Raw genomic sequence first — 19,634 nt, 5'->3', positions numbered from 1 at the left:
GGCAAAGCATTTTCTGAAAGGGCATATCTAACGGACCAGGTTCCAGGGAGGCCATAGAGGTTCGAGAGTATTTGGAAGAAACCCTGCAGGAAGTAATTCCCTAGTATGAAATGGGTACAAACAGAAAAGACAATATGCTGCAAAATTGCACAATCCCGTGTATTAACATCTGATCATAATTCGGAAAGATAAAATAACCTCTTTGTTGACAAAAGGAAGCTAAAATAACCAAATTGGAGAACTTTGGTGTATGGCCATGAAGGAATAAGCTAACATTCAAGACCATATGGATCTACTTGCTGCAACCACATGGATGCAGTAGAAGTGTTCGAAAATGGCATTTCTTGCCAATCTTGTTTTTTAACAGGGACTCATATATATGATTACAAACGATGGAAGAAGAATAAAAAACCACAAATTACCTGCACAGTTGAAATACATAAACGTACAGAAATTGATATGCAAAGGAAAGTAGAGAATAACTTAGAAGGGAATTGATTTACCTCGGTTTAAAAAGGTACTCAGCATCCACGATCCTTTGTGCAAACATTATAGAGAAAATTTTAGAGGGCACACAATCCAGTAACAACATCACGCTCCGGTATTACTGCCAGACATGTCCTGGTAGTTCACCAGCAGCTGCAGGGCTGCTGGGCACCAACATCCAAACACCAACAAGCCTATGTGCTGGAAGCACTGAGCCAGATCATGGACGCTGCCGTTTTGTTGAGGCACGGAAGTAGCCGTGTGTCATGAAACGACCATGGAGAGGGGAGCTAAAATGATTGGCAAGTATATAGTGTATTATGAGGGTGCACATGATATGAAGACATCCGGTCTTGCAATAGTTGTCCTGTCAAAACAGTAACTATTGTACTATAAAATCCTAGTTCTAATGCTGCAATGAGTAGTCTATTGTTACTTGTGAAAAATGCTGCCCGCACATGGCACGCTGTGTTTTGTTTAGTTGGGATTTGCAAACTCTTCAACGCAAGGAATGGAGTTTTCAGTCTAACAATGACAACAACTATGCAAGTGGAAATAGAAAGTTGGGGGCCGACAATTCTCCAGTTCCGACCTCTTCCATCAAGGCAAATACAAATCTCAGAAATCCTGACTTTTGTTACTACCTGATAACTAATCCTAGTCACATTTCAAACATTAACTTTATCTTTGTAAAACATGTGATAAATCATGTAGTAGTCATCATCATTGAATAAAAACAGCACAGTTCCTGTTGTAAACCGCTGACAAAGAAGTAGCAATAACTGGTGAAGTTTCCAGAGTTTCGCACTTCAGTATGCCAAGCTAACATAATCACCCAACATTCATCAGACTAACATCAGTTTGAAATTTCAGGTTTGCATTGGCACAAAACATCAACTTTGTGGAGAAATGAAAAAAAAAACTTCTATAGAAAGAAAAGCCGAAATTTTGCGCCGCTGGAGGTTTCAGCAAACAATCTAGCAACTTGATTTCATCAATGCTCTGTACACAACCTACACGATTCAGGTCTTCAGCATGCGCAAAGACTTGCGGCAGCATGGCTATTGCTCCTCATTGAATAGCATTACCTGCAATGGGGCAGTTCAGTAATCAAAATGTTAGACATGATTTTTGCCAGATTAAAGTGAACACAAACTAACTCTTCTCTTTCCCAGGTGGAAGAATTTCTGGTAAAGAAGCTAAATACCTTGGCGCATAGAGGGCAAGATTGACTTCTTTCCATCCACTCGTAAATGCAACCAAGATGGAAATTATGGTTGCATTGCAACTCTATTTTTGGATTCTCGTAATCATACTCTGTAACAAAAAGGAAATAAATTCAGATTGGTGGAATGCTACATTTGTCTTTCTTTCGCATGCCAGAATAGATACATCACACATGGCAGCACATCTGATAGAAATGTAGCAAAGTGGCCATCCATCACAACCGATCACTTAAGAAATGGTTGTTATCGATAATGGTTAAAATGAATAAATGTGAATCTTCTTTGCAACTGGCACAAGGTGAAACTTATGTTATAAAGCTCATCGAACGAAAAAAATAAGATGTCAGATCTGTGAACAGAACTGGAGTGGTACTTGTGTTCACTGACCTTCTAGGCATATTGGACAGTCATCCTCAGAAGGAACATCGACTTGTGTTCCCACAATCTTTTGACCTTGTGATTGAGCTTTAAGCGATGACCCGTGAGCCTTCTGAGCTGAGCTGATATCAGAATTGTTGTTTTCTTCTAGTTGAATAGATTTCTGGAACTGCGTTGAAGCTTTTTCATGCCCTGCCACTAGCAGGTGCTTCTCCATCTGATGGATGAACTGAGGATCGTCATAAGGTAAAGGCCTTGGAGGGCAGCGGAAAGTATTCATTGAATCCTCCTGCCCTGAACCAGTGGAACCCGAAAGAGGAACCCTCCCCTGAACGGGTGCAACCCGTGTATTCACTCTTTGACGTGAAGCGGCGCCCTGGGAGAAATTAGTTATGATATTGTGTAGCAGCTGACTGAAACATAAGGCCCAGAGGAAACGTTGCAAGTGTGAACAAAGGTGACACTACAAACACATTTTTTAAAGAATCGGGACCAAAACATGCTGCAATTCTGTATTAGTATCTTGCTTATTCAGTATCAAGTTGTCCAGTTCCAATTTCTATAAATAGCAGCTCTGGGCTGATTGTCAAACAAGTCGATCGAAGGATAATAAAACTGGATAGGCGGGCTCGACGCAAATTATAGGCTTGTCCATTCATGGGTTTATCCACTACTTAAGTACTATTATCAGTAACAAGTTGTGAAATTAAAACGAGCACAATGAAATGCCATCCCGGTGGCGCCCCGAAGCAGCAATGTGATCATGTAAACTAACTCATGTGTGTGGACCAGAAACTAAGAAAATTCAACCTGCACTGGCGGTGACTAAATTGATCACATATCTGCACCTCATCACCGCAACACAGGAAAACGGAACGCCTAAAACAAACAGATCGGTAAAAACAATCATACATACCGAGTCTTGATGATTGTTGTTCAAGAAAGGCCACGGCAGGCACGAGCAACAACCGGGCGCCTCGTCGCCGGGGCCGCGCAAGCAGCACAGGATGGCCCCCATCAAACCTTGTCTTCTCCCCTGCAGACCAAACGGAGTGTCGTGGCGGCCCTTCTAGTTCCTCGGACTCGCCGGCCGCCGCAGCAGTGATTAGAAGGAAGAAAGAAGCCGATCGTCGGTCGGTGGCAATTTATTAATTATCCTGGGGCAGAATAATCCGATTCCGCCGCCGTATCTGCGAAACAACCGCAAAATTAGGCTCTCCGCGCGCGGCCGGTGAGAGAATCAATCAGAAAGAGATGGTGGCATCTTGGGCGACGGCGAGTGCGCTTGATGGAATCGGAGAAGGCTTGGGGGATTTTCCCCTTTTACTGCTGCGAGTTCTTGAAAGAAAGAAAGAGAAAAGGCGGACCTTGGGAGGAAGCGGTGCTGTTAAACCCCGCGTACGCAGATTGACGATGGTGGGTACAAAAGTAGCAGAGGTGGTGGTAGTAACTGAACTCCGACGAATCGGGAGTAGATCAAGGATTATCGCGGGGTTGGATATGGAGCCGGATTGGAGAGGATAGAGTAGAGGGGCGGCAAGGAGATTGGAGCTGGCACGCAAGGCATTGCGCGCGATCGACTTGCTGTTGCACCGACCGACGAGCGCAACGGTTGGACCGGAAAGAGAGAGCCATGGGCGTACGGGCCGAGCACTGTGCGCTGTCTCCCGTAGATCCCTGGTGCCGGGCCTGATCTCCCCGAGTACGGCGCGAGGCCCTGGTCTCGCGCTGGCCTCCGGGTCCGGCGAGCTTGGTCGAGCTGGGGAACGGCGGCGACCCGTGTCTCCCGTGTCCCGTGTGTGTCTTCCGTCGGACAAAGGAAGAAGACGACCAAGCAGAAGCAGAGGGGCCATCCGCGGCGGAAGTGCAAAGCGGCACTGCTGCTGCTGCTTCGAAAGAAGATGCTGGGGAATGCGGGGAGAGGATCGGAGGAGGCCGGCCTAGAGAGAGGGGCGTCGACGAGCCGGGAAGAGCAGATGGGCAGAGGAGGCGGCTGGCTGCTGTTTGTGGGAGAGAGATGCAGCGAGAGAGATCGACAGAGATTTAGCAGCTGCTGATATTGGTGTCTGCTACCAATGCTTCGCTGACTGCTTTGCTAATTGCTATCTCTGCTGCTGCTTTGCTAATTGCTGTCGGCTGCTTTGCTATCTCTGCGACTGATTGTAACTCCTGATATTTATGTGTTATGTGTATTGTGAGAGAGATATGGTACTCCATCCATCCTAAAACAAATAAGTGTTTCAACTTTTTCTAGATATATATTATCTATAACTAAAATACATCTAGATACATTCAAATGTAGACAAATTTACTAAATCATTTGTTTACGGATGGAGGGAGTAATAGAAAGTTTGTACTCCATCAAAATTTAATAGGTGCATGTGTCTTTCTTGGAGGGGAAAAGGAAGTGGCAAACCGTATCGGCCTCGTATTGAGGTGGGCGAACGGAAAGTGTCGACAACACTTGTGACCACTCTGCCCACAGCACAAAGGAACCTATACCCTTCCTACCAAAAAGAAAATATTCCCCTCATTTCCATTTGCACTTGTTCTCGCACGTCTCTCTCCCTCCCACAATGTAATATCCCAGGTTTAGAGGCAATAAAATGAGAGAACACCAAAGTGTGCATTGCATTCATGCATAGAAAATCCGGGGAATTTTCGCGCTTTCAAATAAAACTTACCACAGTAACTGAAGTTTCACTTGACTTGCTGGAATTGAAGTAGACCATCAAGTCAAGCGCTATAAATTTCACTGTGATCTTTGTTAAAACCTTGTTTTGGGTAGAGATGATTTGATCTATGGATTAGATCAAATGGAATTATATTTACAACAACACATTCTTTATGAATGAAACCCTAACTTATTAACACTTAAAAGTTAGCAACTACCTTTGTGTGTAAATTAATTCACTTCTAAACTTATTACCAAATAAGGTAAACCATAGGGTCTAAAGTGCATAAAAGCCACACATTCTTATTTAAATCATAACTTATTAAGTATATGGAATATCATAAAACTAAATCCATTTACATTACGATTTATAGTTCAAACTATTTGAATCAAAGTGATTATGAGTAATTTGAAACTCATATGATCATGCCTTGGTGAAATCAAACACCAACTATCCAAATCTGAGGAATAACCTTCAACCTTGATCTTTTGATCAATATTATAATATAAATCCAATCCAATATGATATAGTGACTCATCCACAATAATAAAACCATTCACAAGATATTTAGTAACAAATGCCACTTGGCTATCCAAAAATAAATCATATGAGAGGATAATGATCTTGCCACATAGGATGAAAATATCTACATGACTTGCTTTCCAAGCTATGCCACCTCATGCTCAAAGGATTGCTATGGATGAGGGCATGACACCCAAGCACCTTACTCATCAAACCAACACAAGAGTCACCACCTATGTGTCATGATACTAGAGCTTTCCCAAGCCTATAAATAGAGCCACACCCTTCATCCATATGATCACCTTGTAGCATGATGCAAGGAAACCAAACACTTGAGACCTTCCATATGAATTAGTTAGGATCAAGATGAAGAAGCTAGGAGGTGGAGGCATACCACAAGAAGAAGGTTTATCCGATTTCCTGAAGAACAAGCTACAGAAGATACCAAGGTAGAATTCCTAGGCAAACCATATATTTAGAGGATCATATCATCATCTCTTGAGTAGGACCTTAGGAAACCAATTCCATAATCATCACAATTTGGTATTAATTAGAAATCCTAAGAATCTAAGTGAGTGTGATGAGAGGAATGATAAAGAGTGATTAGTGAGGAATAAGTGGATATTGTCTAATGCATGATTATACCTTGTAGATATAGATGATCAGTTAAACCCATGTTATTAATAGATCTCATCTATCACATAAAATAATAAGTATATCACTAGTAGTTAATCCCAAACCAATCCTCATGCCTTGTGTAGAGGAGTAATCCTAGTCAATTAAACATAACCTAACTATTGCTCACATCCTAAACCTAGTGATGTATCACATTGGTGATCACTACTAAAACCCTAGACCAAGTCTGAAATCCAACCCATGGATTACTTTGGATTATAAGTAGAACCCTGCCATGAATCATGCCTATTTCCTACTTCAAATAGTGAAGTATTCCCAAAACCATAAACCTTGTCATATAGAACCAATCTACATAAAATAATATGTCTTAACTTGTGTATCATGGACCCCAAGTATAAACCAAACTAGTTATACTTAAGCTTAAATGATATATAAGTGAGTAGTGTGAAACCAATATCCAAATCATCTTCTGAAATCTTAAGAACTATCATTCACATAAAATCATGAACTAATTCCATTTCCTTTACCATTTGTTAAACCCTAGCCATAAATAAATTATATGTGAATGATCACTATGGTTAAGCACTAGAAAAATAGAATATGTTCACCATGCACATGTTCTACATTCCAAATCATTTAAACAGGTTTGATTCTTAAATTAATTAGGAATTAAGATGAACCCTAGAATTATATCAATTGGAATTTTAACTTGTGCCTAATAAGAACCCCAAATTAATCATTTATAAAATGGTTGTTTATAAACAAAACAATACAGCAGGTAGCATTATAAAATTGTTTTGATATTAAAATATTTTAGAACCTGCAAAACAAAACAGAAATCAAATTTGAATTCAAACATCAAATACAAACCAGAATATAAAAACAGAAAATAGAAAAGAAAACAGAAAAGAGAGAGAGAGAGAGAGGCCTTACCTTGCTTACCTGTCCACCGAAGCAGGCCTCAGCAGCCCAGTAGCAGCCCAGGTGCTAGCCCAGGACAAGCCCAGCCCGAACCAAATACCGTTTCGGAGTCTTTAAAAATCGTGCGAGGAGAAAAGCTTCGTCCTTCTTCTTCTCCGGCGTCGACAGCACTGCGACGCCAGTAGGCCACGACCTGCTCGTCGATAAGCTTGCCCGGACGTTGCCAAGATTCTCAGAACCACGCCCAACTCGATTCGCGTCCGAGCTTATCCACGCCCAAAGAGATCCATGCCAGCTAGAAGCTTCCAGAGACCGCCACCTCCCGACCATGGCCGTCGCCGTGTCGAGGCCACGGGGCTTCCCTTGGCCTATAAATAGGTGGAGAGCATCGCCGTGCACGCCTTGTTCGCCTCCGCCACTTCATTTCCTCTCAGCCCATCTCTATCTCTCTCAATCAACCAAACTCACAGGCAGTCCTTCTCCGGCTAGCCGTCGATTGAGACCACCCCGAAGCTCACCGTTTGGTCGAGGAGATGCGCCTCGACGTCGCCGTTCTACTGGCAAAGCTACGCATCCAGGGGAGCTCGGAGCGACGCCAATTTTGGGTTTTCCCCTTGCAGCAGATCGCCGGGAATGGAGAAGTCCTCGCCGTCTCCGTCATCTATCGTCGTCGCCGACCACGCCATCGCATTCAGGGTGAGCATACGCGTCTGTAGAACCTACTTTCGCTTCCTAGCATCATCTGTAGCGTCCGATTTGATTCTCGCCGGAGAGCACCACCGCAGCACCTCTCACCAGAGCTAGTTCCGGCGAACCCCTCGCCAAACCGTCACCACCATCGTCTTCAGCGTGTCGAGGTGGTTCGGAAATCGTCAGTAGCCCATCCTAGGAGGCCCTGTAGCGTAGCACCGCCGTGAATTGGTCGCCGACGTTTAGCCGCCGGCAACGCCGACGTGGCATGTGGGTTCCCCTGACGTCGTTGACTGGTCGTTGCCCACGTGGCAACTGACCCAGTCAATGGACCCACTAGCCAGTGACTAGAGTAAGATCTGTACCGGGTAGCTTTAGTATTTCCACTTTATTTCAAATTCCAGAAAAAAATGCTGAAACCTTGTAAAATCATACAAAATTCATTTCAACTCAGAAAAATATGAATCAGATATCAACATGCTCACAAAAATAAACTCTATTCAAATAAAATATAAAACAAAAATGTGTGTCAAAATAAAAATTCACTTATTTTTATTCTTTATTAATTATGTCTTTCTAATTGTTTAAAAATACAAATTGAATTCAATAAATGACTAAGTTCCAAAATTATATTTTAACTATTCAGTAACTAAGTAAATTGTTAAGATTCATTTTCTTTACCATAATGGCATTCACTTAAATATTAGTGATAATTCATAAACCCTAAATTGCATATTACTATTTTCTATTTTCTGTAAATAGTAATAACTCAAGAAAATATTAAAAGACAATATTATTTTGGTAGCCCAACAATTGTTTACTTAAACATATTTGGTTAACAAGTTAATTATTTTAAAACCTAATCGCAATTGTTAAACCCTAATTCTCAATTAAAAACTACATAGGAGTTACCCTAAATATTAATTCTTGTGAAATTAATAAAGTGTCAAACCATTATTAATTTTGTTTCAAAGTAATTAGTTACCACACCTATGTTGCCAATCATCATTTTAGGAGTTGTACCATAATTTAGAAACCCTAGTTTGAATTTAAGTAAGACCTGGATCCCATTATTTTATGTGTTCATCCTAAATAGTTGAAATCCTAAAACCCTAGGGGTTTAGCCCATGTGATCATAGCCACTTCAACTTTACATATAGAGCCTTGATGAGTAACCAATGAATGCATGTTCATGATCCACCAACATAAAACCAATTCACATGAATCTATCATTTCATGTCTCTATTTTTGATTAAAACCTATATGATCCAATAATGACACCTATGTATAAACCCTAGCTTGCTAATCTCACATTGACACCATTCATCACCATACCACACCATTCAAATCAACCTCAATCATCAAACTCTAGTAGAACCATAAGATAAACCCTAGTACCAACCTTGTGTAACAATTCACATCACATGCTCCTATTCCACTAAACCCTACTTAGGAAATGATAAACCACTTAGCTGGGCAACCATTAGAGATTACTTAGTTAAGTAGTTGTGAAGTCATAGTAAACCCTAACTCATAGCAACACCTTGACCATCATTCTTTGATATGATACCCATAATCAACCTTAGTAATAAACCTGCTAATACTTGCTACATATAGACCAATTCTATTTAAGAACCCAACTAGTTCCTATTAGTGAAACTAAATGAATCCAATAGTAAACCCTAGAATCCATATCACCTATATATAGTAGTTCATATTCTTATTTTAACCTGTTCTTCAAAAGTTATTCTTTTGAAGTACAAATGACAAGCCAACCTTAGAAGCCCTAATCCTTCTTTGAAATACTAAATATTTCTTAAACAACATGTTCTGCAAAAGTTATTCTTTTGAAGTATAGTATAAGTAATCATCAACCAGGTTCTATAGAACTTAAAATTGACAATTGTTCTTTACATATTATTCCATCACTATTATTTATGTGTATGATTGTTATGATGTCTTATATCACTTGGATATGATGCTAATAAGAACCTTGTTTGAGAACCATTCTAAAAGTGCAACCAACCCTAAAGAAATCTTTACAACCCATCAATCTTAAATCATCGAGATTAGGTTACGCTCGGGATGATTGCATCTCATACTATGCATTATAGCATCCTTGCCAATTCTTTAAACATTGTCCTTACCGGACGATGATGGTATTTCAGCATTTGGAGTTCTCACGTATCGAAGCTTTTGCCTGCATAATCTTGCAGTCAAGAAAGGCAAGTTCATCGCTTGCTCATGTCATTTGATTATTTGTATCAAACTATATGCAAAGTACTATACTTATCACTCATGCATTGAAAAGCAAAGTATTATTTTACAATTATGAATATGAATATGTGGTGGGCAATGGAACCATGGTATGTGTTGATATGGTGGAGGTTCCATTGCATGGGTTATATCACCCTAGGATTAATTACCAATGCTGTCCAGTGATTCTAGCGCCGTACAAATCGCGTTAACCATGAGATCTATAATGGCTCTGGGGAAGCCAGCCGTATCTTTTCCCTTCTGCACGCCAACGGATTGGTAGAGCCGGCGGGGTGTTGGAGGCACTGCCGTAGGTTGGGATGGCCTTTTAAATCCCCATCCATTAGTGATGATGGCTCTACGATCTATGATGGATTGTCCAAAGTACACCGTGAGTAAAGCCGTATTATCGGGAGAAGTCTCCTTGGGGTGAGCGGGTGGACAAAAGGGTGGGTTTGCAGTCGCGGAGAAGGCGGTGTGGGCTTGGATCTTTATTCCTGGCCTCACACCTAAGGAAGTGTGAACGGGGGCAAGTCCCTGCGGATGGCAAAAAGGGTGAGATCTCTTGTGGGAAAAGTAACGCACCTCTGCAGAGTGTATCAAATTGTGGCTATCACTCCCTGTTCCGGGAAGGGAACTGCGAACGCGGCACGAAAGGAACTCCACGAAGTTCTGTTCACCTGTGAAGACTGACGGGCATAGTTTTCAGAATAAAATAAACCTTTTGAAAAAATGATTATGAAAACTTGCATTGGCTATGACTTTCTGGTCTATGGCTGTAGCTAGTGCATGATACACCTATTTCCTAATATGAACTTGCTGAGTACGCTCGTACTCATTCTATCCCATTTGAACCCCCTTCTTAGATCAAGGCACCAAAGAAGAAACTACCGTGGAACTCGAAGACAGAGGAGTCAACTGCAACAAGATGAAGAATCCAATCAAAGAAGTCAATGGAGTCAACTTCTGCATCAGCTATGATGGAAACCTAGACTAGTAATAGAAGGGAACCTTTCCCTAATCCTAGCACTTAAGTAGCTAGAATTCTATAGCAAGCCAAGTAGCTCTTAAACTTGAGTTAACAATAAGATAGACTACGAGTCATTCTTCTGGAGCTTTATTTGAAGTTTTACCTCACTGTAAAGTAGGAGGCTCTGTGGATCTTATGTAAACAGTTCATGTGTACTTCTATAAACATACCTTGGACTCGCATATGTTTCTGTTGTACCACTCTGAGAGATGTAATATGAGTGGAACGGTGTTTCACTTGTGTTATGTCAACGACTTGTGTACTACACCATGCAGTGGTACGCTGGGTCATCACAGCTGGTATCAGAGCAAATGCTTTGACCCTAGGATTAAAACCCTTTAAAGGAGACCTATAGGTTTGGTAGTGTCTATAGGAAGTTGTCTTAGCCAAACCAAATATCCTTTTTGAAAGTGCATGGAGCCCCCATGTGTGGTTTTGGTAATTAATGACAATCCCTATGGACTAATGTTTGCATTGAGTTATATTTGTAGGAGTTGTCCATAGGCAATTCTTGAACCATATGTTGGCTTCAAGGTTGCAATAAGAAGAAATTGATGAAGGATATCAAGTGTCAAGTATGTCTTGAAGATGAAGATGAAGTGAGCCCTCAAGTTACTTCAAGACATCAACATGAAGAAATGAAGTGCAAGTTCAAGATGAGCCAACTCGAAGAGATCATATGCTTGAAGCTTGCCATGAAGAAATGAAGTGCAAGTTTAACATGAGCCAACTCGAAGAGATCATATGCTTGAAGCATGCTCTCCATATAGTGTTCATGGATATGTGAAGATGCGCCGAAGAAGAAGCTCTCCCATGATGGATTATGGGGGAGCAATCCACAAGACTTCGTCAAGCAAGCACAATCAAGAAAGGCGTTCCATCTTGTTGCGGTCAAGACCATCATCATCAAGCTCAAGTGGAATGCGCAATGTTAAGGTTTGCTCTTGATAGGGTTTCTTTCTCACCGGTCTCATGATGTAGTTGGAGACCGGTTTATAGTTTAGTTGCCGTACTATCAAGAGGGCTCTCGAGTGAGTAACTCGATCGTATCGTTCGGAGAGAGCTCAAACCTTTGCATCCTTGCATCATCTTTCTTGGTTGTTATTTGGATCTTATCCATGTGATGTTTTAGAGCTTGTGCTTACTTCCATAGCAAGCTCTAGTTCATCGAAAACGGATTCCGCATGAATCACTTGTTGCGTTTTCGATATTGGAGCTTTTCTCGGTTTCTCGTATTGAGAGGTTTCACTCTAAAATACATATAAAAACCTACCCCACTTGTTCTTAAGCTTTTCACTCTTTGTGGGGTAGCTCTTGTCATCCCCTTTACAACAAAGTTGGTTTCACCTAAATCCGAGTTTCCTAACTCAACTTGTTGCATTTTCGAGGTTGGAGGTTTTACCGGTATGTCCTTTTTAGATAGATCAAACCTTTCGTCTTTTATTTATATCCTACCTTACTGGACTATGATGGTTCCCTGCATGATCTTGTAGAGCTTGTTACTAGCTTCGAAACAAGCCCAAGATCATCAAAATCGGAGTCCGGATGCAAAAGTTCTTGAGGTTTTCGTATCGGGTGTTTGGAAAAAAACAGGGGAGGCGGAACTGCCGCCGGGAACACCCCGGCACTGCCGGTGGAAAAAGGCCAGCACTGCCGGCCACCCCAGCACTGCCGGTGGAACAAGGCCGGCACTGCCGGCCTGTCGCGATTTTGGCCCCAACGGGCAGAAATCTAAGACCCATATTTAAGGCCTTCTTCCTCCTCTTTCTCCCCACTTCTTCTTCCTCCTTTGGCTCTCCACCATTGCTGACCTTGAGAGCTTTCCACATCCCTCTACTCCTCCAATGATTCTTGAATCCATTTGAGGGAAAAGGAAGAGGAGATCTAGATCTACAATTCTACCAATCAAATCCATCTCTTTGTGAGTGGAACTCTCTAGATCTTGATCTTGGTGTTCTTGGTGAATTCCTTTGTTCTTCCTCTCTTATTCCCCCAATAGCTTTTGTAGCTTTGTTGGAATTTGAGAGAGAAGGACTTGAGCATCTTTGTGGTGTTCTTGCCATTGCATTTGGTGCATCGGTTTGAGTTCTCCACGGTGATTCGTGGAGGTGAAAGCAAGAAAGTTGTTACTCTTGGGTTCTTGGAACCCTAGATGGATTCTAGGCCTTTGTGGCGATTTGTTGGGAGCCTCCAATTAAGTTGTGGATGTGTGCCCCAATCTTTGTGTAAGGCCCGGTTTCCGCCTCGAAGGAAATCCCTTAGTGGAACCGTGACCTAGGCCTTTGTGGCGAGGGTCACCGGAGATTTAGGTGAGGCGCCTTCGTGGCGTTCGGTGTGTGGTGTGAGTACCGCATCTTGGGTGAGGCCTTTGTGGCGTTGGTGTGCATCGAGCAACCACACCTCAAGGTGAGCCTCTTGTGGCGTTCGGGAGCACTAAGCAACCGCACCTCTCCACCGGAGATTAGCACTCGCAAGAGTGTGAACTCCGGGATAAATCATCGTCTCCCGCGTGCCTCGGTTATCTCTATACCCGAGCTCTTTACTTATGCACCTTACCTTGTCATAGCCATCGTGCTTGAAGTTATATATATCTTGCTATCACATACTTGCTTGTATTGCTTAGCATAGTTGTTGGTGCACATAGGTGAACTCTTGCTTAGAATAAGTTGTTGGTGCACATAGGTGAACCATAGTATATAGGCTTTGGGCTTGACAAAGTAAACGCTAGTTTTATTCCGCATTTGTTAAGCCCATCTCGTAAAAGTTTTAAATCGCCTATTCACCCCCCCCCTCTAGGCGACATCCGTGTCCTTTCAATTGGTATCAGAGCAAGGTCTCTCATTCTTAGGCTTCACCGCCTTGAGAGTAAAGATGTCGGTTAGGGGATTAGATCACAATAACTTGTTTATATTTTATGGCACAAATTATGATCTATGGAAAATTTATGTGCTTAATATTTTGCGGGGTATTTCCCCGAACATGGAGCGATTTCTTGACATGGGTTTTTCTTCTCCTAAGGATCCCCAAAATTTATCTTATGAGGAGAAGAAAAACTCTTGTCTCGATGCTCTTGCTTCTCATGTGTTTTCCATTGTTGTGAGCAATGTAGTTACTTCTTCAATCATGCCTTTTGGGAGCGCTCATGAATTATGGACAAAGCTTCGAGATAAATATGATGTGTCCAATATCATTGAGGATGATTGTATTGCTTCCACTTCCGGCCGTGATGAGTTCTCATCTTCATCCACTTCACCAAAGTGTTTCAAGACACAAGGTAATGATATGGTGAGTGGTGATGGAAATTGCAATGTTGGTATTGAGCTTACTATTGATGATTCTTCATCTATATCTCATTGAAATGGTTCATCTTTGGACTTTAACACATCTAGCACTAGAAATGATTTACATGCTTGTGTTGATAGTCCATGCATATCATGTGTAAGTTGCTTAAATAAATCTAATGATGATATGCTTGCTTTGTCTTGTGGCCATGATAAAAATACTTCTATTTCCTCTAGTTGTTGTGTGACTAACAATGTAGAGGAAACCAAAGATTCTATTGGTCAAGACAAGATCTTGAAAGGAGCCTCAAGTAACTCCTCATCTTTATCTCACGGTTCTCATATATGCCTTATGGCCAAGAGTTCCACGGTATCTCCTACCGTGGAACCTAATATTCCTCGTGGTGATAAGGATGAGGATAAGTATGAAGAAGAGGATTGGGTTGTCTCTCTACGCAATAAGGGTGAGAGTGTTTTCAAGGTTCTTTGCAAAGATAAAATTGCTTGCTCTCACTTCTTTGAAATCTTGACTACCGCTATTGAGAGCCAAAAACTTATTTGGATGCATGAGAACACCATTGATAAAAAGGGTGCTCTTGAACGAGAGTATGCCAATGATGTAGCATCCCTAAAGAATGATCTTGAAGAAGAACAAGAGACCGTAGCCTCTCTTGAAGAGCAACTTGAAACCCTTGAAGTGTCTCAAAATGAAATAGTTTCTAAACTCACTAAGGAAAGAGACCATGCTAAAGCTCAAGTAAAAACGCTTAAAAAGGAAAATTCCAAAGTTGGCGTTGGTCATGATAAACTTGTTAAGGATCTAGATGATCTAGACAAGGCCCACAAGGCCTTGGAGAGCGAACACTCTATCCTCACCAAGTCACATGAGCAACTCCAAGCTTCTTATTTAAAAGAGCATGCTATGTTACCCACTCTTCTTAATATGTCTTGTGATGATGCTTGTGCTACTAACTCTACTTCTTGTGAAGCATCTATCTTGAAGGAGAATGTTGAGCTAAGGGCTCAACTTGAATTGCTAACTTGCAATTATGGGAAATTGGAAGAAAATCATGGAAAGCTTTCTCGCTCCCATGAGGATCTTATAGCCTCTCATGATAGGCTAAAGTTAGCTCATGAGACTATCATATCTAAGGCAACACCTTGTGAGCCTCATGTGGATACTAGCACTTCTACTCAAAATGCTATATTGCCATGTGCTAGTCCTTGTAATTCATCCACTCATAATATTGCTAAATCTTGTGATGAATTATCTTCCTTGCCTTGTTGCTCTAACAATGAAGATTCTACTTCCTCTAGTACTTGTGTTGTTACTAACCATGTAGAGGAAATCAAAGAGCTCAAGGCCCAAGTCACTTCTTTGAAGAATGCCTTGGTAAAGGGTCATGAAGGGAAATGCAAACTTGACACGATGTTGAGTATGCAACAATCCCCCAATGACAAGAGTGGACTTGGATTCAAATCCAACAACAAGAACAAGTCCAAGAACAACAACAAGAAGAAGGGCCAAGTAAGAGTCAAAGACCTGGCCAAGATTGTTTGCTTCAAGTGCAATATTGAAGGGCACCATGTTAGATCTTGCCCTTTGAAGAAGAAGCAAAAAGGGAAGCGGCCTCAAGCTCAAACTCATATTCAACCTCAAGTTGAAGAAATGTCACTTCCCAAGAAGAATCAAGCCAATGCTCCCATTGTGGAGAAATCTAGTGAGAAGAAGGAGAAGAAAAGAACTTGCTACATATGCCGCGAGAAGGGCCACATCTCCTCCTTTTGCACTATTGGTACCTCATCCAACTCTATCACCGTTGATGATTTTTATTCTCTTCGTAAGGATGAGGGTGGCAATGTGTTTGCCAAATTTGTTGGTGCTCAAAGTGGTGTCAAGAAAAGAACCATTTGGGTTGCCAAGCCTATTGTGACTAACCTCTTAGGACCCAACTTAGTTGGGGACCAACAATCCAAAACTTGATCAATAGGTGCTTGTTGGAGGGCATTGGAGACTTGGCTACATCATGAAGAATTAAGGGATCTTCATCATTTATATTATCTCAAGCCAAGTCTTTTGGTTATCTTACTTCTATCATACACCCAATGTTCCTCCTTGCGGTAACATGTGCTCAACTCATTTATATTGAAAGTTACTCGCCCCTTTGCATGTGTTAGTTTTGTTCCTAACATGTGTTTGTATATGTTGTGCATCCTACTTGTTTTTCTTGAGAAATCAAGTCTATGTATGTTAGGTTGCACACCATGTATTTGTGCTTGTGTTGGAGCCTCTTTGCATCTTGTTGTATCTTATATGGCTCTTACGAGAGATTAATGGACTATAACATTTTGGGGGAGTGATATGCCTTTAGGAATTTCACAATCCTAACAATGTGTGTACATGAGGAATATCACTTAGAATTGATATTGCAAGATTATCTAGTCTCTATGTGGTATGTCATCTTCATGAGAAATTCAAATTCTAATGTCCATTAATATCTCTAGTTGGATCTTATTTGCCTCTTGTGAAAATAAACCTTATCACATTATGGGGGAGTAATAAGCTTTGTGCATATTACAAGCCTAGAAAATGTGAACATTTGAGGTTGTGTCACATAGAATTGATATTGTAAATTGTCTCTCATATGTGACATGTTTTCTCAAACAAGTTCCAATTTGCTTAAATGGCTTCATTGCTAATATCTTTGTGGATCTTATTTGTGAAAGTTTTTCTTGGCATGGTTTTTCACAATGTGTCCCTCAATACATTTTTGGAAAACCATGTGCTTCAAGTCATACTATTAATTGCTTTGCATGTTGGTATGAATGCTATTAATTGCTTTGCATGTTGGTATGAATACTATTAATTGCTTTGCATGTTGGTATGAATACTATTAAGTGCTTTGCATGTTGGTATGACTAATTGAAGCTATCAAGAAACTCTCTTTGCATGTTGGTTAACTCTTATCTTTTACCATATGCTTTATTTGGTGTAAAAATGATCTTACATATACTTACAAACTACCACCGGAAAATATTTCCTAATACCTCTTGTCCTAGGATAATTGGCAATCTATTATTGGGTAGAAATTTATTGATCATATTTACATTGGCTCTTGTGTTTAAATTGTCTTATTTATTGCCATGAATGTGTTGTGCTTTGACTCCCATGTGTCTTCCTTGCATCTTATGGATCTAATTTGTCTATTCAAACTTTCTTAGCATTTTAGTTGATTTAGGTAGCGTGATGATCCTAGTTTTGTGCATTTAGTATTCATATGCAAAATCCTAGATAATGCACTAATCTTGGGGGAGCTCTCCTATATTTGTTAGAATGCTTAACATCTCTTGATATTTATCAAAAATTTGGTTTTGGGAGTCATAAATTTTCTTTTTGGTACTTTGTGCCATCATAAAAAGTGTCGAGGGTTTGGTTTATTTGTTGGAACCTTGCTCTCTTGGGAGTTGGTTATCTCATTCCTTTATGCTTAGGTTTAATTAGCTTCTTATAATGAGATAAGTCTTTGGAGTCAATCTTGTGTTGATTTGATTCTTTGATATAGTTTGGACAACCATTGTCTCTTGGTTTATTTGGTGTTTTGTCCAAATTGTATCTTCCTTTGGTTCTTGAAAGTATTGTGCATGCATATTTAATATATGTATATCTTATGGCATGTGTCACTTTCTTTGATCCAATATATAGGGTAAACTCCATCAAATACTAATTTGACTAAGATGTGCATGAAATTCAATTCCATATCTATATGCACATAGTATTGTGGAGTTTGTCCTATATGTTGTAGTGTGTCTAACTACTTCGGACCCAATTAGTTTGGGGACCATTTTGTACTTACCTTTGTGTTAGGTACAATGGATATGCATTGAATGCTTGTCTCACTCTTGGAAAGAAGTGGTGACTCAATGGTAACGTGAGGCAAGCTAGGATGATCAACGAACACATATCTACTACATCCACACCAATGCTATCTTGGTAACAAGTATCTTCTCATGCATACTTTTCTTGTATCCAACCTTATGGTTGCATCTTGGCATGAATCTCTTGATTTGCAAATGTTGTGCTTCTTGCAAAAGTCTTAATGAAACCTCTTTATTGTGAATGTGAGTAATTTGAGATGAGTGCATTTGTTGGGAAGTATTTTAAATCATGCTCATGATTCATCCATCCCAACTATGCCTATCTAGCAATTTTGTTGCATATCAATTCCTCAAGGCTCTCACATGTGCAATATAGATGAAAGTGCAAATTTAGTTACTTCTTTTGGTATCCCCGTTTGTGATACTTGTTGCCTTTCTCAAATGCATCCCAACTATCTTCTATCCCTTGTTGATATTTGTGATGTATTTTAGTTGTTTGTGGTTGAAGTTCATGAATGTACAATAAGATAAAATTGAGCCTTTGGCCATGCTATTAAGCAAAAATTCTTATTGGTATATTGCATGACTTCGTCTTGGATATCATACTATTTTTCTTGCGTATCTATTTTATGTGTGCATGTTTCTTTGTGGATAAATATCTTTGTGATATTGCCCACTTAGAGAAACTTATACACATAAGAGATGATACATCTCCTTTTGATATCTTATTTATTTATTGCGTGTTGATTGGTCATGCTAAGCAATATAATTCATTGAAGACTATGATGATGCTTTTTGCTCATCCTTGTAATAGTCTTATAATATGCTTTATCATGCCTTTCACATATCCTCTTGGTTGAGCCTTTTTATTATGGTGCCTCTTACTTGTTGCTCAACTATTTGTTTGTTGCAAGTGTTAAGCTTATTTCTCTATCTATGATCTATTCCAAATGTTTGTGTTTTAAATGGTAATGAGGGAGTGAGGATTCCATGTTATGCATATTGTATTCAAATACAACATTTTAATTTATGCATGTACCTTGGGGAGCTTCCTCATTTAATTTAGAGCACTATCTTTTGGTGATCATTAGAGTTTGATTCACTTGGTATATTTTGTTTTTGAATGATATTATGGGAGTGATGATTCCATGTTTGTGCACTTTATACTCCAATGCAAATTGTCTTGTTTTGTGCACAAACCTTGGGGAGCTTCCTCATATTATTTAGAGCAATCTTCTTGATCTTATCATAATATCTATCTTTCTTTTGGTATCTTCTTTGTGGTTCATTTGGTTGCTTGCTTCATTTGTTGAAGCTTCTTGACTTTGTTATCTTTTTGCAATCTTTGATCCTATCTATGGTGTGATTCCTTCCGAATATTCGTAATTGGATATGTGCATTTGATTCCACTCAAATTATGAGAAATGCACACGCTATGGAGGAACTCTCACTATATTGGCCTTCTAAATTTTTCACCCATTTCGGCAATTGGTGCCAATGGGGGAGAAGTTTGGAGGGTTTAAGGGAATTTGGTTATGTCTTTGCTTTGTGCTTAAGCATGTGCCTTTATTGCATTGCATCTTGTTGCTTTGCATAGTTGAATATTTAGAGGAAACTCCACTAGGCTTTGAATGCCAATATATGCAATGAAAGTCAA

General features: G+C 40.3%; 1 protein-coding gene across 2 annotated transcripts; it reads right to left on the bottom strand.

Annotated features, from left to right (window-relative positions):
• Positions 1-1,188: 1,188 nt before the first annotated feature.
• LOC127324656 (E3 ubiquitin-protein ligase At3g02290) lies at positions 1,189-4,170 on the bottom strand. 2 transcript variants are annotated; one of them, XM_051352253.2, is made up of 5 exons: positions 3,458-4,170; positions 3,007-3,280; positions 2,100-2,466; positions 1,694-1,803; positions 1,189-1,574 (listed from the first exon to the last, which is right to left on the bottom strand). In XM_051352253.2, exons 2-5 carry the CDS (start codon positions 3,106-3,108, stop codon positions 1,548-1,550), a joined length of 606 nt encoding a protein of 201 aa, XP_051208213.1. In that variant the 5' UTR covers positions 3,109-3,280; positions 3,458-4,170; the 3' UTR covers positions 1,189-1,547. The 2 variants fall into 2 exon arrangements, with proteins under 2 accessions (XP_051208213.1, XP_051208212.1); XM_051352252.2 differs by having other exon boundaries at positions 3,007-4,170.
• Between the last annotated feature and the right edge of the window lie 15,464 nt (positions 4,171-19,634).

Source organism: Lolium perenne, chromosome 1, assembly GCF_019359855.2.
Source record: "Lolium perenne isolate Kyuss_39 chromosome 1, Kyuss_2.0, whole genome shotgun sequence".
NCBI lineage: Eukaryota > Viridiplantae > Streptophyta > Magnoliopsida > Poales > Poaceae > Lolium > Lolium perenne.
The sequence above is the reverse complement of the archived record's forward strand: the minus strand, read 5'-3'. Positions and strand labels throughout refer to the sequence as shown.

What these genes read in the sequence shown, in the direction of transcription:
- LOC127324656 (XM_051352252.2), bottom strand. Translation starts at nt 3,108, where the DNA reads ATGGGGGCCATCCTGTGCTGCTTGCGCGGCCCCGGCGACGAGGCGCCC. An exon ending in CTGTCCAATATGCCTAGAAG is followed by an intron (nt 1,804 to 2,099) that starts GTCAGTGAACAC and finishes TTTTTGTTACAG; the next exon opens with AGTATGATTACGAGAATCCA. An exon ending in CTTGCCCTCTATGCGCCAAG is followed by an intron (nt 1,575 to 1,693) that starts GTATTTAGCTTC and finishes GCCCCATTGCAG; the next exon opens with GTAATGCTATTCAATGAGGA.